Source organism: Bufo bufo, chromosome 1, assembly GCF_905171765.1.
Source record: "Bufo bufo chromosome 1, aBufBuf1.1, whole genome shotgun sequence".
NCBI lineage: Eukaryota > Metazoa > Chordata > Amphibia > Anura > Bufonidae > Bufo > Bufo bufo.
The window spans coordinates 275,171,875-275,194,555 of record NC_053389.1 but is presented as its reverse complement, the minus strand read 5'-3'; the positions used below and the strand labels follow the sequence as shown (position 1 = coordinate 275,194,555).

At 46.0% G+C, this 22,681-nt stretch overlaps 1 protein-coding gene across 1 annotated transcript; it reads left to right on the top strand.

The window, feature by feature from the left end:
* Positions 1–233: 233 nt before the first annotated feature.
* TMEM263 (transmembrane protein 263) lies at positions 234–20,841 on the top strand. Its single transcript, XM_040439556.1, has 3 exons — positions 234–397; positions 8,044–8,112; positions 20,270–20,841. The coding sequence occupies exons 2-3, from the start codon at positions 8,049–8,051 to the stop codon at positions 20,548–20,550; spliced, it is 345 nt and encodes a 114-aa protein (XP_040295490.1). The 5' UTR covers positions 234–397; positions 8,044–8,048; the 3' UTR covers positions 20,551–20,841.
* Positions 20,842–22,681: the final 1,840 nt, after the last annotated feature.

Sequence of the window (22,681 nt, the reverse complement as noted above, 5' to 3'; positions counted from 1 at the left end):
GGACTCCATGACGGTGCCATTGCTAAGATTTCTATACTGTGCACACATCTCCTCTCCTAAATGCCCAGGGGCACACACGTACACACCCTGCCCTGAGGTCGGAGCCAGCCGCTGCCGCGCCCCTCACCCACAGCCACCAGACAGCTAACTGTTTTCAGAACATCTGGGCAGTTCCACGTCACAGACTTGAGGGACTCGGAGCTCATTGGCTGACGCTTAGAAGCGATCCTATTGGCTGAGCGGAAGGATGCGTCAAGCGCCACGTCTGCAGCAGCCACAGAGCGAAGTGTGAGCGCTGAGAGATAACGAGGGGCGGCGGAGGGAGACACGATCCGTGCGGTGAAGGTGTGTGATACGACGGCTGCTGGACACCCTGCGGGATACGTTATAGCTGGCGGTGAGTGTGGGGAAGGTGTCCGTGCTGTGCGTGTGTGGTCTGTCGTGATGGAGCATAGGGACCAGTGCAATAACAGTGACGTGTCCCAGGCGTAAATCGGGCTCTTGTACCTGGGGTACCACAGGGACTATGTAGGGTTTCAGTAGGAATAGCAGCCACCATATAGGACTGTGGGACATGAAGGGTACAACTGACCTTGGATTCGGTCATTTTTTGACTTAGACGACCAATGTATTTTTGACATTATTTGCGTATTCGGTGTCATAGCATTCGCCCTTGACCCATTTATATTACTGTCCCATCGCTATGTCGCTGTCGGTAGTTATCGCTGCCATCATGTCCGTCATGTAGCAACATTCCCTAGTGTTCAAACTTTGAATTATTCCGAAAAAAATTAATAAATCCCTCCATCTCAAAACATTACAGTGCGTTTGTTGTCCTAGATGACCATGCCTATAATGTTTAGATAGTAGATGACGGTATGTCCCCACTCGTATCGGTGCAGGATTTCGTGTTGCATCTGGATGTAGATCATCAGGTGTACTCGGTGGCATCGGCCATATTGGCGTAAGATCTACATTTGGGAGATTTATCAAAACTGGTGCAAAATTAGTTGCCCATAACAACCAGATTCGAACTTTAATTTTCCTATGGAGCTCTGAAAAATGGGAGGTGGAATCTGGTTGTTAGGGGCAACTAAACCAGTTTTCGTTTGCACCCGTTTTGATAAATCTCCCCCAATATTTAATTTGTGTTCTGGATAAGTCCCTGAGGGTCACGTCATGTGAAGTATTTCCAGTAGCATAGTCGGAGCGATCCTTTGTGACTATGGTGCTCTTTTACATACCATGTGTTGCTGATGAAGCAATACCTCTTATTGGATGGCGTGGGTCAGAGGTTCACGGATCTGCTGAGCTGGACTTGGATCAGCACAGAGCTTTATGGTGATCTGAGTCCAGTTCAGTAGAACTCCAGGTGGTCTGGGTAATGCGGACAATAAAATCCACTCGCACTCAGGACAGGATTTCCCATACTGTCATGTTATTTTTCTCCACATTGGAGAAACTATATTCCAGGGCAGTGGTCCCCAAGCTTTTTTGCACCAAGGACCAGTTTCATGCAAGACCATTTTTCTAGGGACTGGGTGGGGATTATGGGGTAGTTGGGGCTTAGGGGGTGCTGGTCAAAACACAAGGTGCATCCCCCTATTCACAGTATTTATTTCCCCCTTTCAGCAGTCCCCACTTCACAGTAGTTATTAAAGGGATTCTGTCATGACATTTGAGGCCTATAACCTAAACATATGGCCAGGTCCCTACTAATAACATGAATCCGAAACTGACCTTATAAATGTGCCTGTGGCTCTATTAGCACATAAAACAGTTTTTTATAACCTGTCATTCACCTACCTAAGGTGTCCAAGGGGACGTCGCTTCATACAGGGTGCCCGGCTGCAGCCATCTCCGTCTGGTGCCCAGCACCGCCTCCCTCAGCCAGATCCCGCGCGTGCGCACTAGGTATAACCTGATGCACCCGTGCAGACTCCTGGCAGCGGCCTCGTTGAGCGAAGTGCGCATGCGCCGGCCGGCTCACTTCGCTCAAACCTGCCTTATTGCAGCCATCCTCTCACAGCCACACGGGATCTGGCTGAGAGAGCAGACGATTTCGGAGGCGGTGCTGAGGTGAGGAAGGCGGCTCTATAGAAAGGGAGGGCGGCGATTTCTAGTGGGAAGGCGGCGCTGGGCACCAGACAGAGATGGCTGCAGCCTGGCACCCTGTACGAAGCGACGTCCCCTTGGGCACCTTAGGTAGGTGAATCACAGGTTATAAAAACCTGTTTTATGAGCTAATAGAGCCACAGGCACATTTAATAAGGGCAGTTTAGGATTCATGTTATTAGTAGGGACCTGGCCATATGTTTAGGTTATAGGGCTCAAATCTCATGACAGAATCCCTTTAACAACAGAGACCCTCCACGCTATACTCCCCACAGAGACCCTCCACGCTATACTCCCCACAGAGACCCTCCACGCTATACTCCCCACAGAGACCCTCCACGCTATACTCCCCACAGAGACCCTCCACGCTATACCCCCCACAGAGACCCTCCACGCTATACTCCCCACAGAGACCCTCCACGCTATACTCCCCACAGAGACCCTCCACGCTATACTCCCCACAGAGACCCTCCACGCTATACTCCCCACAGAGACCCTCCACGCTATACTCCCCACAGAGACCCTCCACGCTATACTCCCCACAGAGACCCTCCACGCTATACTCCCCACAGAGACCCTCCACGCTATACTCCCCACAGAGACCCTCCACGCTATACTCCCCACAGAGACCCTCCACGCTATACTCCCCACAGAGACCCTCCACGCTATACTCCCCACAGAGACCCTCCACGCTATACTCCCCACAGAGACCCTCCACGCTATACTCCCCACAGAGACCCTCCACGCTATACTCCCCACACAGACCTCCCGCAGCTCACATGACTGGTTACTACGGGTGACACGCGTGCTCTCGACGTCTTCATTTCCATGGATACAATGGCTCTCATAGCAGATGACTGGACCACGTGACTGACCATATGAAAGGTAATATAAGGGACGGGCCATCCTCATCATGTGATGCGGGAGTGAGCGGCGTCTCGGTGACCGTTGCTAACGCTGGTCTGAAGAACGTACTCTGCTGGCGGGAGAAACTCGGAGCGGCGCATACGTACTGCGAGTCCTTTAGGGTCCATTCACACGTCCGCAAATGGGTCCGCATCCTTTCCGCAATATCGGGAATGGGTGTGGACCCATTCATTCTCAATGGGGTAGGAATATATGCGGACAGCACACTATGTGCTCTCCGCATTTCCGGAGCGCTTTTCCGGAGGCTCCGCAATTGCGGACAAGAATAGGCAGTTCTATGGGGGGTGCCAGCCGGCTGGGTGTATATTATATTCAGCCGGGCCGTGGCAATTAGGGTGGCGGTTGGGGACCGCTGTTCTATGGGAAATGCTAGTGACTTTTCAGGAAGGATGTTGAGCGAGTGATCTGAGGAGCAGTCAGGATCTAATATTGCGTTGCGCAGCGCTGACTTGTGATACATGCACACACGTGGCTGTATGTACACACGTGGGTCTGCATTAGAAGACTATGTGTACTCTTAACCCATTCTATGCCTGTTGCTGGCCCATCCTTTACCCCAGGTAGTACCTGTGTTGACTAGCTGACAACTTCAATATTGCAGCATCTGCGTTTGGAGTTGTCACTTTTTATACTGTGAATTTTCTTGGGGGATTTTTCTGAAAAACGTTTCTCTAATGTGATCTAAATGTGAGCAGTTAACATAAATAATAGGGGAGGGGGTTCTTTATATTAACTTTTACTATGTGTTTCAGGCCATACACATTGGATATGCATAGGCTGATTTTAGCAGTGCAGGGCAGCCATATTAATGTGTATTTGAGGGGGGGGGGGGGGTCCTGGCTCTTCCTCAATTGACAATGTCAGGGGAGATAAGGATTAGGCTGTTGGATTTTAACATGTCCGATTCTTTTGTTGTCAGGCGATGTCTGGCAGCAGCAGATTCCACTGTCTCTATTGAGAACACCTGCATGCTCAGCCGAGCATCCGTGTGTATGGAGGGAGGGTGAGCAACATCACATCTAATTATTGTCAATGGGGTTGTGATGCAACTCGGCAGTCGCCAAACAATGCAAACCTGCTGGATTTTTGCCCGCAAATCACTTGCGACTTTGCCTTCATGAACCTAAATGTTTGGGCTTGTTCACACGACCTTATGGCCTCTTTTCAGTGTTTCGTTCCGTTTTTCCATATACAGTATACAGTAATTATATAGAAAAAATTGGGCTGGGCATAAAATTTTCAATAGATGGTTCCGCAAAAACGGAACCGATACGGAAGACATACAGAGTACATTCCGGAATTGTTCAGTTTTTTTTTTTGTGGACCTATTGACTTGAGTGGAGCCACGGAACGTGTTTTGCGGGCAATAATATGACATGTTCTATCTTTGAACGGAAATACGGAAACGGAATGCATACGGAGTACATTCCGTTTTTTTGGTTTTTTTGCGGAACCATTGAAATGCATGGTTCTGTATACGGGACACAAAAAACGTTCGTGTGAACGAGCCCTTAGTTACGTGTAACTCACAACATAAGAGCCAAATCACATAAAATACCGGTAGTTGTGTGACACGAAGTGGCAGACGAGTCGCACAGATTTCTAGTTGCATGACTTGTATACAGCTTGATGTCGTGCGGCCAAATCGCCATGTAGCAGTCGTCAAAATCAAGGCAGTACGGGACACCCCCTGGTTCTGCGTAGAGCTATACCATTACAGCCCTCATCTGGCCGCCATGTTCACGGTTGTCCTTTTAGCAGCAGGGACCCTCTGTGATTGCGGCTTAAAGGGACATTATTGGGTTACATTTTTAGGACAGAGGCATATAATTTGGAGTGGGCCCCATTTGGCTTGTTTCCAGGTGTTGTAAATGGCGGAGAGGAACCCAGAGAAGTTTTACTTGTAAGCTAAAGGGTTAATTCCGCAGCACCTGAATACTTGGGGATAATGGAGCTTTCTGGAGCAGGGAGGAGCGTCCTGCAGGCAGTTTAGGCACAGTGTCTGGAGACAGAGGTGTATTATTCTCCATCCCCCCAGGATGACATGGAAGTGTTGCTGCTGTAAAGCGTGGCGGAGCTGCCAGGGATCAGGTTTAAGTCTCTGCCACGTCACTGGAGCGAAGAAAAGCCTCGCTGTCCACCCGAGCCTCCTCCCTCCTGCACTGCTTTTCTTCTGTGTCTTTAAAAACATGATCCTATCAAAGTACAGTGCCCTTTCCTGCAGGGCATTGCCTGCTTTATCCCTTGCATGTAGTCTGTGAGGTATGTTTATTAAAGTACAGTGCCCGCTCTGGCAGGGCATGACGTGTGTTATCCCTTCCATGTAGTCTGTGAGGTATGTTTATTAAAGTACAGTGCCCGCTCTGGCAGGGCATGACGTGTGTTATCCCTTCCATGTAGTCTGTGAGGTATGTTTATTAAAGTACAGTGCCCGCTCTGGCAGGGCATGACGTGTGTTATCCCTTCCATGTAGTCTGCGAGGTATGTTTTTATTAAAGTACAGTGCCCGCTCTGGCAGGGCATGACGTGTGTTATCCCTTCCATGTAGTCTGTGAGGTATGTTTAGTTAGTAACAGGATGCTCGTGTTAATAGCGATGACGATTATCAGGATATTGATATTACATGGTTATTGTAACTGGTAGAGAAGTTTAGGATTTGGACCTGCCTTATGAGGAATATCCTCCCCCCTAAAAATCCACTAGAAAATATAATTCACAAGTCCCCTTTCCTGGCAAGTATTAGTCTTATTACATGTATAGTTCAGTCTGTTTGTGGCAAAGCTGGGTGACAGTCAATGTGACAGCCATTCAACTCACTTTCCCAGATTACTGAATTGTAAGTCTGCATATTTATATTGACATATGGGATCAGGGGATCGCTGTGCCCCCTACTCCTCTGTATCTGCTTTACTATACAGGTCTGCCCAGTTATATTGACATATGGGATCAGGGGATCACTGTGCCCCCTACTCCTCTGTATCTGCTTTACTATACAGGTCTGCCCAGTTATATTGACATATGGGATCAGGGGATCGCTGTGCCCCCTACTCCTCTGTATCTGCTTTACTATACAGGTCTGCCCAGTTATATTGACATATGGGCTCAGGGATCACTGTGCCCCCTACTCCTCTGTATCTGCTTTACTATACAGGTCTGCCCAGTTATATTGACATATGGGCTCAGGGATCACTGTGCCCCCTACAGCTCTGTATCTGCTTTACTATACAGGTCTGCCCAGTTATATTGACATATGGGCTCAGGGATCACTGTGCCCCCTACTCCTCTGTATCTGCTTTACTATACAGGTCTGCCCAGTTATATTGACATATGGGTGCAGGGGAGCACTGTGCCCCCTGCTCCTCTGTATCTGCTTTACTATACAGGTCTGCCCAGTTATATTGACATATGGGCACAGGGGATCACTGTGCCCCCTACTCCTCTGTATCTGCTTTACTATACAGGTCTGCCCAGTTATCCTGACATATGGGTGCAGGAGATCACTGTGCCCCCTACTCTGTATCTGCTTTACTATACAGGTCTGCCCAGTTATATTCACATATGGGTGCAGGGGAGCACTGTGCCCCCTACTCATCTGTATCTGCTTTACTATACAGGTCTGCCCAGTTATATTGACATATGGGCGCAGGGGATCGCTGTGCCCCCTACTCCTCTGTATCTGCTTTACTAAACAGGTGTGCCCAGTTATATTGACACATGGGTGCAGGGGATCACTGTGCCCCCTACTCCTCTGCAGACGCTTTACTATACAGGTCTGCCACTCAGCACTAGGAAAGCAGGGTAATGGCCAATATGACACTGCAGGGATGGTCACCTAGCCGAATTTCACATCTGCCTAGTTTCATAGGTTACCTGAATGCCTGTTTTTATTGTCATGTTGGATTAGGGGATGGATCAGCGCATCCTGTGCACATCTGTAGCTGCACTACTGTGCAGGTCTGCCATTCAGGACCCTAGGGAAGCTGAGTGATGACCAATATAACGGCTGCAGTGGTATTTACCAGGCTGCCCTAGACCCCCCTCCCCCTTATGTACAGCACTGCACCCTTTGGTCCCACTCTACTTCCTGCATTACAGTGCAGGCTTGATGTTCAGGGCTGTAGGAAAGCTGGGTGGCAAACAATATGGCTCTGCCAGATTCCTGGATGACAAATCTGCCTAGCTATGTTGTCTACGTCTATTCACGTCTGCTATTCGTCACATTAGGGAAGCTGGGTGACCTTCAGATTCCCGATCTCCTGTAGTTACATGGGGCAATAATAAAGTGTTGTGCGGTCTAGTGGCACTACAAGATCCAGCATCTCCATCCATCCTCGGCTTTATGTTTCATGAACTTGTTGAGCTCCACAAGATGTGCAGCTCTTCCTGTTCTGCTATTGAACTACATTTCCCATGATTTCCCAAGGGTTCGTGGCTGGAAACAATGCTGGAGTTGGGGTTAATAATGGCCGCAAAAACCGAATCGGCTGTGACATGAGCAGGCCGAGGGATGGTATGCAGAACCACTATAACTGTGATGATACATATGCAGTATATATCAGCTTCTGGGCCACTCCTGGGTTTGAGGATACGATTCTGGATAATTTATCGCCCAGCTTTTCTAAAATCCTGGCAGTCAGCTCCCTTATTGCTGCCTGATGGGGCAGTCATGCCGTTCAGGACTGTAGGAAAGCTGGGGAAGGGGTGGTAATATAAGCCATTTGGTTAGAAACAGATAGAACTAAGTGAACAGCTGAGTAAGAACCTGAGTGATGAGGCCAAAGATTTCAGTAATTTCTGTGTAAGCGCTGTAAATGGCTGCTGCTGTTTGTACGTGCGCAGCTTGTGTTTAGCGAGCGTCTCTGGGGAGGGGGGGCTCAGCAATCTAGTCACATCTCTTTCTTGCAAGTGTTTGCGTAATGTCGCTCCTGTGGCCCAGAGATTCTCCTTTACCCGGTGATTTCTACCTGTGCATAATTATAATAAACATGTTCTGTTTCTCAGGCACAATGAACCACACAGAGAAGTCAGAAGAAGACGTTCCAGCTTATCTACAGGAGGAGAAGCCAGAGGGTAATTACATTTATACTCTTAAGGGATTGCCAGTTTCTCCTCTAGGTATTGATGAATCTTGTGTTTTCGAGATGGAACAGAAAATGTGTGTATAGTGTCCTCTTAATATGAGGTCTTTGCCCCAACACCCTGTAAAGACCATGTCAATGACGGGTCCCTTATTTCGCAGAGGTGCAGGGTAGGTATGATACTGCCTTAGGCCATGTTCACATCTGCGTCACAGATGTGAGCAAAGCCTTAAAGGGGTTGTCCGAGATTTTAATACTGAGACCTATCCTCTGTATAGGTCATCAGTATCTGGTGGGGGGCCGACACCCAGGATCCCCGCCGATCAGCCATTTGAGAAAGCACTGGTGCTCCCATGAGCGTCATGGCCTTCTCCGTGCTCACAAAGCACAGCGCTGTACATTGTATAGCGGTTTTGCTTGGTAGCACAGCTACGCCTAAGCTGTGTGACTGATAAATGTGACATCACTCTACCTAGGGAAAGCAGCGAGAAGGCTGTGTCGCTACTGCGAGCGCCACTGCATTCTCAAAAGCTGATAGGCAGAGGTCCGAGGTGTTGGTCCCCTCACCAATCAGATACTGATGACCTATCCTGAGGATAGGTCATCAGTAAAAATATCTGAGAAAACCCCTTTACCCAGCGTCGTCTTTGTGTCCAGATCTACTTAATGTGAGGCACATTGTTTTATGAATTTGGACCTCTATGTGCCTCACATTAAAGGGAGTCTGTCATCAACATTTCACCTTTGTAACCCTTCCCATAGGTTTCTAGCATCCTTACAGTTAATAAAAACATTACCTTTAGCATCAATTCTGGACTTATAAAACTGGCAAAAAACATCTTTGTAGCATATGCAAATGAGGGCTCGCAAGTGCCCAGGGGCGGCGTTAACCTCGTAGGTGCCCTGCTAGCTCAGCCTTTTCTTCGCTTCCCCCCGCCCCTTCCTTCCCTCTGCCCACCCATCCTTTCTCTCTGACCGCCTAGCTACTAACTTGTTTCGCCGAGATCCCGCGCCTGCGCACTCAGTCTGTCGGCCGGCGCATGCGCACTGTGATGCCCATTCCTTGTACGGCATCACAGTATTTAATGCGCATGCGCCGGTTAACGGCGCAAAACCGGCGCATGCGCATTAATTACTGTGATGCCGTACAAGGAATGGGCATCACAGTGCGCATGCGCTGGCCGACGGACTGAGTGCGCAGGCGCGGGATCTCGGCGAAACAACAAGTTAGTAGCTAGGCGGTCAGAGGGAAAGGATGGGTGGGTGGAGGGAAGGAAGGGGCGGGGCGAAGCGAAGAAAAGGCTGAGCTTGCAGGGCACCTACGAGGGTAACGCCGCCCCTGGGCACTTGCGGGCCCTCATTTGCATATGCTACAAAGATGTTTTTTGCCCGTTTTATAAGTCCAGGATTTATGCTAAAGGTAACGTTTTTAACTTTTTATTAACTGTAAGGATGCTAGAAACCTATGGGAAGGGTTACAAAGGTGAAATGTTGATGACAGACTCCCTTTAATAGTAAATAACCCCATCATGTACCTCACATTAACCCCATGTTAGCCTTTATGTGAGGAGGTATATGATAGGGTTATTATTAATGTGAGGCACGTATGGGGTCATTTATCAAACTGGTGTAAAGTAGAACTGGCTTAGTTGCCCATAGCAACCAATCAGATTCCTCCTTTAATTTTTCATAGCTCCTTTGGAAAATGAAAGGTGAAATCTGATTGGTTGCTATGGGCAACTAAGCCAGTTCTACTTTACACCAGTTTGATAAATCTCCCCCAATGGTGTTAATTTGGGCCTCCACATGCCTCGCATTAATAGTAAGTAACCCCATCTTGTACCTCACATTAACCCCATGTTGTCCATTATGGAGGTCCAAACTGATGAAACCATGTGCCTCACTATAATAGTAAGTAATGCCAACATGTACGTCCTCGCATAATGGGCAACATGGGGTTAATGTGAGGTACATGTTGGGATTACATGCTATTAATGTGAGGCACATTGTTTTATCAGTTTGGGCCTCCCTGTGCCTCCCATTAATAGTGACTCCATCATTAACCCCATGTTGCCCATTATGTGAGGTACATGATGAGGTCCATGTTACTATTAATGTGAGGCGCATGGTTTTATCAATTTGGAGCCCCATGTGCCTCGCATTAATGGTCACAGTGAGCCCATCATGTACCTCACATTAATCCCATGTTGTCTATTGTGAGGAGGTACATTATGGAGTTATTAGGAGGCACATGGTGTTATTAATTTTGAACCTCCATATGCTCATATTAATAGTAAGTGACACGATCATTAACCCCTTGTTGACCATTATGTGTAGTACATGATGGGAACACTGTTACTATTAATATGAGGTATATGGAGGTACTAAAGTGATAAGGCCATGCGCCTCACATTAATACAAGCATACGGCATGAAGCACATGTAAAAACAGGAAACTTCTGCAGCAAGATCATTCTGGTTGTTAAAGGATGAAGGACCTGTGATGATGTCATCATCATGTGACCAGTAATGTTACTGGTCACCAGGTGATGTCATCATCAAAGGTACTTTAACTTCTAATCATCCAGCACAATGAGGACCACTTTGAGTTTATCTCTCCCCTGACACCCCCCATCGGGACCCTCGGTTATTTCATTGATGGCAGTGGCTGCCCGGGTTACAGTTGGGAGGGACTCTCTCCTTTCTTCTCCACTGTGCGGCTGCTGATGAGAACGTGGCGTTCTCGGCAGTTCTTACACGCTGTGTTCTCTGATAGGCACTGATACTAAGCTGCTCAATAGCGGAGCTTAGTATCGAAAGAATGCCAGTTTGGTATCGAAACCGGGTCAAAAAGTATTGATAATCCGATACCCTTTGCAATCCTAGGCTGATATGTTATTAATAAAATGTATACCGCTTATACGACTGAGGGGAATAAACTGCTGCCTAAAACCTTAAGAGTCCGTTCACACGTCCGCAAAATGGGTCTGCATCCGTTCCGCAATTTTGCGGAACAGGTGCGGACCCATTCATTTTCACTGGGGCCAGAATGTGCTGTCCGTATCCGCACTTCTGGATCTGCAAAAAAATAGAACATGTCCTGTTCTTGTCCACGGCTGCGGACAAGAAAAGGCATTTTCTATGAGAGTGCCGGCGATGTGCGGTCGGCAAAATGCGGAACGCACATTGCCGGTGTCCGTGTTTTGCGGATCCGCAATTTGTGAATGGACGTGTGAATGGGACCCTAAGTCGGTGTTTATCTTGAGAAGAGCAGAATTGGGCATATTGAAATCCCATAGCTCAATCCTTCTTTCTTAATATCTGTAATGGGGAGGGGAGGCAGAACCCCCCCAATCCCATACACATTAGATGATCTGCAGATTTGGCCACTCTTGTGGTGTGGGGAAGACAAGTTGCCGCTCCAGAGGTCTATCTTACTAGTAGGATCCATTTTAGTGTTGCCCACTATGTTAATACTGTATAAACCCTTGAAGATGTGAAGGTTGACAATTGGACAAATGGGACTTCTAGACAGCAGAGAATGACGTAGGCGGTAAGCTAATCAGCGCTGGAGCTATATATAATCCTTGTGCTAATAAATTGGTGGCTTTCAGATTTACTAGTACATTTTGGGAATATTTTTGATTTCTTATTCTACATCCCACCACATGGCCTTCACGAGGTTGGGGTGTTTTCTACAGGTATCCGTACAGAGCAGTAAGGTACACTACGTACGTGTTTGATGCAGTAACAAGAGTAGAGGTCGTCAGTCCTCCCAGACCTTGTAAGGTGAGCAGGTGGACTTCTAGGGCTCTTTCAACACATGGGGTTAAACTGGACAAGCCTAGATGTTCTTTGTAATGTAAAGAGGTGGTGTTTGCTTTCATGTCCCTACCCCTACAAACACATAAGAATCAATGTTTGCGTCGTGTCCTCAGTCTGCACGGCTGCAGGCATGTAGAAAAACACTGCCCTACATTCCCAGCCCTCTACCGCACCCCCTCCTCCACCCCCTTTATTTGGGAAGCTTGACCTGGGTGGCAGTGTCTTATCTATTGTGCCATGCAAACTGTCACATGTTTGTTTGTGATATGCTGCCGGTGTACAGCACATGGCGGTCTTATGACTGGATATTTGACCGTCTGACCTAATGTGACATGTCTGACATATGGAAATAGTCTGCGTTTACATAAGCGTCAGATTGCTCCACTTAGATACAGTATCAGGTGTGCTGGCAGGCCTGGTGACAGCACTATTTTCAGCCCTGTCATTTACTGTACAAGTCTCTGCATCGCTGGATGTTTTCAGCACACTGACGGCTACTGTTATCTTCATGGTAAAGAGGTTATGGGGTCTGTCATGGTGCCAGTAACTGTACCGCACAGGTAGCACAGGATGGTTTGATAGACAGACTCTGCACCAGAGGCTCATAACGGAGTCTCCTATGCAGATGTGACCACAACCTTAGCGGGTACAGGTTGCAGATAAGCTTAGCCATGGGGTATTTAAAAAGTTCTACGATTATTCTTGTCACCAGTAGCACTTCTAAGTCAGAGTACTTTCTGCAAACTTTGTATAACTGAATATTCGAGAAATTTTGTAATATATCTTATCAGAGAAAAATGTTTTTTTTGTTTGTTGTTTTTTTTTTTTTTTTTCTCTACTAGAAAGGGTGGAGACCTGTGGGTAAATTTACACCGGGAGATGATTGGTAACAGATGTTCATATGATCATTGCCAGCTCCTTAGCTGTATTTATATGCAGCTGTATGGGGATGAATGATCGTTACTATGGTCATTCATCCCCTTGTGGTATTAGGCCCCTTTCACACGAGCGAGATTTCCGCGCGATTGCAATGCGTGAGGTGAACGCATTGCACCCGCACTGAATCCGGACCCATTCATTTCTATGGGGCTGTGCACATGAGCGCTGATTTTCACGCATCACTTGTGCGTTGCGTGAAAATCGCAGCATGCTCCTCTTTGTGCGTTTTTCACGTAACGCAGGCCCCATAGAAATGAATGGGGTTGCGTGAAAATCGCAAGCAAGTGCGGATGCAGTGCGATTTTCACGCACTGTTGCTAGGTGACGATCGGGATGGGGACCCGATCATTATTATTTTCCCTTATAACATGGTTATAAGGGAAAATAATAGCATTCTGAATACAGAATGCATAGTACAATAGGGCTGGAGGGGTTAAAAAAATAAATAAAATGTAACTCACCTTAATCCACTTGTTCGCGCAGCCGGCATCTCTACTGTCTTCTTTTGTGAGGAATAGGACCTTTGATGGTGATGGATCATGTGACGGACCATGTGATGAGAGTAGTGACATCACTACTCTCATCACATGGTCCGTCACATGATCCATCACCATCAAAGGTCCTATTCCTCACAGAAGAGATGCCGGCTGCGCGAACAAGTGGATTAAGGTGAGTTACATTTATTTTTATTTTTTTTAACCCCTCCAGCCCTATTGTACTATGCATTCTGTATTCAGAATGCTATTATTTTCCCTTATAACCATGTTATAAGGGAAAATTAAACAATCTACACAACCTTGAACCCAAACCTGAACTTCTGTGAAGAAGTTCGGGTCTGGGTACCACATTCAGTTTTTTTTTTATCACGCGCGTGCAAAACGCATTGCACCTGCGCGATAAAAACTGAACAACGGAACGCAATCGCAGTCAAAACTGACTGCAATTGCGTACCTACTCGCGCGGGTTTGCCGCAATGCATCGGGACGCATCCGGACCTAATCCGGACACGCTCGTCTGCAAGGGGCCTTATTGTTTGTCTGTACCATCAATCGTTTTAGTTTTGCACAGGGCGATGTGCTGCTGACAAACCACAATTCCATAAATGCTTGGATTACCAGACAAACAATGATTTCTCGTGTGTCAGTTGATTGCAGTCACATTTACATGGCCCGATTCTCAGGAATGTTTGGCCAAAAGGCTATGGATGGTGTATGAGCAACTTAAAGGGTATATCTGGGCTAGCAATATTGATAACCTGCCATCAATATCAGGTCGGTAGGAGTCCAACCGATCCCCACCAATCATCATTTACTTGCAGGGACCGAACACTGAGAATGGAGCCAGGAGCACATTTCCGTTCAGTGTAGTGGTCGTGCCGGGTATTAAAATGAATGGGAGCGGAGGTGCACACCACGCCATGTCCGCCATAATCCAGGCTTAAGCTTGATAAAGGGCACCGTATCAGGGCCCGAAACGTTGCATTAGCCGTAAATGTAATTGTGTGTACTACTGAACGAATAAAGCTCAAATAGTAACTTCACCTGATGTGCTGTCTCCGCCATCTTTTGTGGAAAATTGTATACAAGACTCCTTGGGTGGAAGGAATTGATTGGAGGCGTGCACCCACAGAAGCCGTATACACGAGTGGGAGCGGAGGTGCAGTACCCTTGCATTGCCACTACACTTTGAACAGAACTGTGCTTACAGCTCCAATCTCAGTGTTAGGTTTGTTTTCTTCATTTTTTATTTTTACGGTCTTCACTGTACAAGATTAAAAACCTGGGGTGTGTGTTTGTGGGGTGTGTGTGTGTGTGTATGTATGTATATATATATATATATATATATATATATATATAATTATACACACAAAAGAAAGACAAGGGCAGCACAGACTGAAAAGCGAAATGTAAAGTGGGTGCACGCTCTATGGGGATACGCTAACCCAGTATGCAAAGTACAAAAAAGCGAGCAGCACTCTAAACATAATAAAGTAAAAACAGGATAATTTTTTTCACCCGTGTGGTGTTGCGACGTTTCGGCTCAAGCCTGAGAAAGGCTCTAGTGTAGAGCCGAAATGTAGCTACACCACATGGGTGAATAAATGATCCTTTTTTTTACTTTATTACGATCGGAGTGCTGCTCGCTTTTTTGTACTATATACACACACACTGCATTTTCCGCCCTATGCCCCCATGAGATGCACCTAGGTTTTAGAGGAGAAAAATAAGAAAGAAATATTTCTCAGACAAAAAAAATAAATGAATCCACTCGCCTCTCCTGCTTTGGATGGTGATCCAGCGCTCTGCCTGCTGCATTATGCTGTGGCCGGACATCACACAGTGTGAGGTCACATAGGACACACTGCCATTTCCCCCCCCCCCCCCCAATTTTTTTGGGGGAAAAAGTTACTTATAGGGCAAATTTTTTTATCTATCCATCGCATATCACTTCTGTAATACTTTTGTCCCTTTTACTGCCACATCCGTAACATCCCACATCCTGCTCTCAGACAGGCCAGCAGAAGTCACATGACATAAATCCATCTTGAAAGACCTAGAAGAGCTACCAGCTCACTGAGGGATTAGATTAGAAACTCCCATGGAAGTCTGTGGAGATGGGGAGGAGTGAACTGCAGAGTGAGAGAGACATTATGTAAGATGACAGATATGTGTTTCATATTGTTCATAGCACTTTTGGTAGCATTTTTAACTTCGGATCACAGTTTTTCTAACATTTATAGAGAAGTCAAATAAGTCATACCCAGAGCTGTCTTTTGACAATCCAGTCATTTTGGGGTATGTAGAGTTTCCAGTCCTTTGCTGTGTGTGAATCCAGCCTACAGCTGCTAAGCCCCCCTTCCAGGGGCAGGAAAGAACTTGTCCGACCGCCATATTCGTCCTCCTGGGGCTTTTTTTTGTAATGTTGCCTTGTCTCCCCAAGAGAGAAATGTCCGTCTGTCAGGGAGAGGTCTCAGCCAGTTCTCTTATTGCTATTTTAGCTTTTATTTCTTTGCTGCTTGTGAAGCAGCGACTTCTTGGACATGTAGTTCTGAATTAGAAGAGGGGGAAGAAAGGTGAGGTCCAGAGTACTGGGGGTCTCTGAGTTTACTCGTAGGGTCGTCTTGTGAATTCTGTGAGGAATGCAGAAAATTCTAGGCAAGCTTCAACCTGTGGTGTATGACAGGGCTGCTTACCCCTAGAAGCGTTACCACCGATGGTACCCAGCAGAAATATCCTATAATGAACAGTCCATATAAACCAGGGAGAAAAGAATCCCAGGGCACTTACCTGGTGTACGGCTGATATTATAAAATGAACAGTGATGTGGGTATGTTCATTGAAGCGTACATTGGCCTTTTTGTGATATATACCAGCCCATGAACATGTTAATAAGGGTACATTCACACGACCAAATGTATTTCGTGGTCTGCAAAACACGAATCCGCAAAATACAGATGACGTGTTGCATCATATTTTTTATTTTTTTTTGTGGATCCATTAACTTCAATGGGTCCATGAACCTTATTTTGCAGCCAAGAATAGGACGAGTTCAGTCTTTTGCAGAACAGACATGATGCGGAAAGCACTCAGAAGACATCAGTGTGCTTTCCACATCCATTTCTCCGTTCCGCAAAGGATATAACACGCCTATTCTTGGCCACAAGTGCGGATATGCAACCATTGAAGTCAATTGGTCTGCAAAAAAAATTGGTGCAACATGGATGCCATTCATATTTTGCAGATCTGTGTTTTGCAGACCACAAAATACATAAGGTCGTGTGAATTCCTCTTAAAGGAAACCGGTCATCACTTTCTAAGCCTATTTATCCACTCACTTTTCTATAAATACTTTTTAATACATTAATAATGATATTAAAATCAACTATCAGTTAAGAGAAAAACCTAAAATAAATGTTCCTGCTGTATATGTAAATGCCCCTTAGATGAGTCCTGTCTCCTCCATGCTTCAGAGAGGAGTCCAGCCACGCCCACAAATGAATAAGACACACCCTCTACGATTGGTCACCTCCACCCCTTCTCTTCCAAGTCTCGCAGCTGCGCAGTATACATTATATGATCGGTGTGAGGTGACGGGTTCTGATTTGGGACGTGAGTTTGGGTGGAGGGTAGGATCCACGGGAGGTGGGGTTAGGAATGGGAAGTGATGAGGTAAGCATTTAATTTACATAACTTGATAAACGCGAAAGTGGACTGTAAAAGAAGTACTTGGAGTTTTTTTTATAGGATGATTAGGGTGGGGGAGAACTATCTCAGGATGCCGATGATTCTTATGGTTAAAAACCGGTGACAATTTCGCTTTTTAAAGAGGTTTTCCGGGGTTTTAATATTGATAACCTGTCCTTAATTAATATCAGATTGGCAGGGGTCCAACACCCGGCACCCCCGATGATCAGCTTGAAGAGAAGACCGCGTTCTCTGCGAGCGCTATTTTCCCTTCATTGTTCACCTGCTCGCCAATGACATCGCAGTGATGAGCAGGTGTAATTACAAGCCGTCTCATTCACTTCAAGTGTATAGCAACGAGCCGTCCCATTGAAGTGAATAGGACAGCTTGTAATTACATCTGCTCCCACTGCGATTGTCAACGGTGAGCAGGTAAAGGATGAAGCGAAAACAGCGCTCGTACAGAACGCGGCCTTCCCTTCAACCAGCTGATTGGCGGGGGTGCCGGATCCCGAGGATAGGTCATCAATATTAAAATCCCGGAAAAACCCCTTTAAAACTAGCAGTGGCTGCTATTCTGCAACGTGTGTATGGTGCCTGGTCCATGGTTGGATATGGCTTTCTCCAAGATAAAGGCTTGGGAACTGCCTTTAAAATACAATTATGTGCATGTTATGGAGAAGTGAGGACTGATAGATGAGCACTATCACATCTATGACCAGGAGTAATGGACTTCCCTTTCACAGGACATTTTATTTTACTGGAAAGCTCTCCAGGAGCTCAGTATGGTGACAAGGTGTGCTTCACCTCTCCATAGGTAGACCCATTTTGACGGATGTATTTTAACGGTGGAGCTAAAGCACCCGAGGTCTTCTCCTGTCCCTTGTCACAGATCGGTGTGTGCCATCTGTAGTTCTGATGTGACAGATGCAGACCTACTTTGAGGAACAGTGTGTTGTGCCCACAGATGTTAAGCAAGGCGGGTTCTCAGACGGCGGTGATTGAACTGGAGATGAAAGTTTGTGGCAAGAGCTTGATGCAAATGATGAGCTGAGGAAGATGCCGCAGTAAGAGAAGCCATCAACGCTTCAGCTAGAAAATGGCTTTGATGTTGCCAGGAGTTTATCTCCCTCTTCTCATGAGGACTGTGTAGAAATCTGCAAAATCCCATTTCTATTTCACCTCTGTTGTGCTGATTAATTTTATAATGTTTACATATAAATTTCTACACCTCCCATTGAAATTGCTAGTAAATCTGTCTTCAGTTATGTTTTAAGATCCCTTCAGGGTGGCTGCAGTAGATTTTGAGTCGTAGGGCAAAGACAGACGAGCGAGTTCAGTGCGAGAAACTCTCTGCGTGTGTCAGTGTGAGGTCCCACTCATGATCCTGTCATTATAATGATTTATAATGCTGTGTGTCCCTGTTAGACCTGTAATTTATTGAATTACATGGACATTGGTTCTCCAGCTGTAGTGAAACTATAACTCCTAGCATACCCGGACTGTAATTGTACACCAGTTTTCTGGCACAGAAAAGTACATATATTTGGTCGCAAGTGACACAAAACTTGTGACTTTTTAGTAGGGAATCAACCGATATTGATTTTTATGGGACCGATACCGATAATCTGTGAACTTTCAGGCCGATAGCCGATAAATTATACCGATATTCTGTGAACTTTCATTTTTGAAAAAAAATAAACACAAATCTGCTAAAAAAGAATGTTTATTGGTAACGTGTATTTTTTTTTTTTTTTTGTAAATCTTTATTTTTCGTTTATAATTAATATTTTGGTGTTTTTTTTTTGTTTTTTTTAACTAACTATTAGTTCCCTTAGGGACTAGAACCCTTGTCCTATTCACCCTGATAGATCTCTATCAGGGTGAATAGGACCTCACACTGTCCCTGCTGCATCAGGGATGTTACCATGGCAGCCAGGGCTTCAATAGCGTCCTGCTGGCTGCCATGGTAACAGATCGGAGCCCCAGCATTAGGCTGCATTCACATGTCCGTGGTGTGTTGCGGACCCGCAAATTGCGGGTCCGCAACACACCAGCCCAGCACCCCCATAGAAATGCCTATTCTTGTCCGCAAGCTGCGGACAAGAATAGGACATGCTCTATCTTTTTGCGGAGCTGCGGACCCAAAGATCGGGGCCGCGCACCGCAAATGCGGATGCGGACAGCACACTGTGTGCTGTCCGCATCCATTCCGTCCCCATAGAGCATGAATGGGTCCGCACCTGTTCCGCAAAATTGCGGAACGGATGCGGACCCATTTTGCGGACGTGTGAATGGAGCCTAACACTGCTGGGGCTCCGATCAGAACTGCCAGTGAGGAGGAGGGGAGAGGGGACCCTGTGGCCATTGCCACCAATGATTAATACTGGGGTTTTGGGGGGGGCGCACTGCGCCACCAATGAAGATAACTCATTAATTCATATACAGGAGGCGGGAGCTGGCTGCAGAATCACATGGGCGGCTCCCGACCTCTATGAGCGGTAGCTGCGATCCGCGGCAGTTAACACCCCAGGTGCGGCACCTGAGGGGGTTAACTACCGCAGATCGCAGCTACTTGTCATAGAGGTCGGGAGCCGGCTATGTGATTCTGCAGCCAGCTCCCGGCTCCTGTACATGAATGAATGAGAGAGTTATCTTCATTGGTGGCGCAGTGGCCACAGCCCCTCCCCTTCTCTTGTCCTCCCTCCTCTCATTGGTGGCAGCAGCAGCACAGGGGGAGGGAGACACTGCTTCCTTCTCCCCTGTGCTGCTGAGAGCAGCGCGATCTGTGTTCCCCATACGTTATCGGTATATCGGCAAAATAGATGCTGATACCGATAACGTTCAAAATCCTGAATATCGGCCGATAATATCGGTAAAACCGATAATCGGTCGATCCCTACTTTTTAGCTTTTTCAGACATGCTTCCACTTTCCCAAAAAGTGAACGGGCCTTTTAATAATGTGTGCCAGAAAACTGCATGTTACACCAAAAAGCTACTGTAGTTCCTGGCTGGAGAAGTTTCTGTTCTAGCCAAAGGACAGCAGAAGATACATCATTTAGAAGTGCGCCTCTTAATACATTGGTCGGGTTTTTAATGACTGCTGTGTGACATGTTGGCCTTTATTAAGCGACCCCCATTGTGCCTACACTAGAGCTTAGCTCAGACTAATGATTGATGTTTTTTTTTAAATCTTTCCAGCCACAGTTAAAGACCACCCTCAAGCCCAACCTGGCATGATCTCTCGTGTAACGGGGGGCATCTTCAGCATGACCAAAGGCGCGGTTGGTGCCACCATAGGTGGAGTCGCCTGGATCGGAGGCAAGAGTTTTGAAGTGACAAAAACAGCTGTGACGTCGGTGCCAAGTATAGGAGTTGGCATTGTGAAAGGTGGCGTGTCAGCGGTCACTGGGAGCGTTGCTGCCGTTGGCTCTGTAGTCTCCAGTAAAGTCTCTGGGAAGAAGAAGGACAAATCTGACTGAGCCAATATTTATATATTTTTCTTTTCTACGAGAACTGACCCAGCAGTGATTTGGTGACTGCAGAATGGGCAAACAAAGAGCACACCACCTAAGACACTTGTTTCTGTAGCCACGGTGCGGTCTGTTGAGCAAGCAGACGGGGATCGCATGCAGTCATGCAGTGAACACGGACTATGAAGGGTTCATTGAAACTGCAGTGCAGATGTTACATTTTATTACACCAAATCATGTGTTTACTTTGTGTGGTTTTCATTTTTATTTTTTTATTTTTTTTTATATATATTCTAACTTCACAACACATAGATTTGCAGCCTGGTACTTGTATAGTACGTGTTCTTTTATCTCCTGCTCATGGCATGCACCTGGATATCCACACACCTCAATGCAATTTGTCACCAGACGGTGGCATGGAAAGGTTCAAATAAATAGTTATTTTTGTGTATGTCCAGAAATTTCAGCCAATTCCTGCTTTTTTTTTTTTCTTGCTTCCCAAGAGTGTTTGTTTCACTATAATTTTGGATTATTCTTATGTACTTGGTAGATCTGTATGGGACAGTGTTGTATGTTCCCCATCCCTCCATTATTAGCATTAGGGTAGACATACACTTAACTTATTGTTAAAGGAACTATATAGGTTCCGGATTTTTTATTTTTTTCTCCCACTCCTCTTTAGTGCCTTATAGAACGCCTTCAGGTGCACAACGTAAATGTGGATTCTGCCACCATCCTCACGGTTTTATAGAGCCTATCATAGAAAGCTATGATTTTAAATCTCACTGTCGCTTTGGTTTTTGCACATGGATTACACTCCCCTGAGGTGCATTCCTACTTTGTTCAGTTCCCCCCTTGGACAGGATTCCAGAAGTGGTAGTTTACATATTTTTATACATTGCAAGAAGCTTATTTTCTATATAGAGTATAATTGTGTGCTGTGTCTTTGGAAAGATATGAATGCTACGCAGATCCTAAATGTAAGAATCCTGTGCTAATTGCAGTTTTCTGCCGTTTCTCTTTTTCCCTTTCTCTATTTCCAACCCCCTTTTTGTTATATCTTCCAATTACCATATTTACTTAGTCACCCACCTAAAATGTGAATTATGGTGAGAGAGAAAAATAAACTTTGTGCCTATATATATTTGTTTCAGATATTTTTTTTTAAATTCATGTACTGTTAAAAATCTTTTTCATGTAGGGGCACAATCAGTCACAAGACAAGGAGTATTATATACATACAGTGTAATGCAAAAGTTTGGGCATCTCTTGTCAAAATTACTGTTACTGTCAACAGTTAAAGGGGTATTCCATTCACATACAATGGGGGCATAGCGAGTATTCCGCGCGGGTGCAATGCGTGACGTGAACGCATTGCACCCGCACTGAATCCGGACCCATTCATTTCTATGGGGCTGTGCACACGAGCAGTGATTTTCACGCATCACTTGTGCATTGCGTGAAAATCGCAGCAAGCTCCATTTTGTGCGTTTTTCACACAGTGCAGGCCCCATAGAAGTGAATGGGACTGCGTGAAAATCGCAAGCAAGTGCGGATGTGGTGCGATTTTCACGCACCGTTGCTAGGAGACGATCGGGAAGGGGACCGGATCTTTATTATTTTCCCTTTATAACATGGTTATAAGGGAAAATAATAGCATTCTGAATACAGAATGCATAGTACAATAAGGCTGGAGGGGTTACATTTTTTTTTTTTTATTTTTTTAACTCACCTTAATCCACTTGTTCGCGCAGCCGGCATCTCTTCTGTCTTCTTTTTTGAGGAATATGACCTTTGATGACATCACTACGCTCATCACATGGTCCGTCACATGATCTTTTACCATGGTGATGGATCATGTGACGGACCATGTGATGAGCGTAGTGACGTCATCAAAGGTCCTATTCCTCAAAGAAGACAGAAGAGATGCCGGCTGCGCGAACAAGTGGATTAAGGTGAGTTCTATTATTATTATTTTTTTTTTAACCCCTCCAGCCCTGATGTACTATGCATTCTGTATTCAGAATGCTATTATTTTCCGTTATAACCATGTTATAAGGGGAAATAAAACAATCTACACAACCTTGAACCCAAACCTCAACTTCTGTGAAGAAGTTCGGGTGTACCACATTCAGTTTTT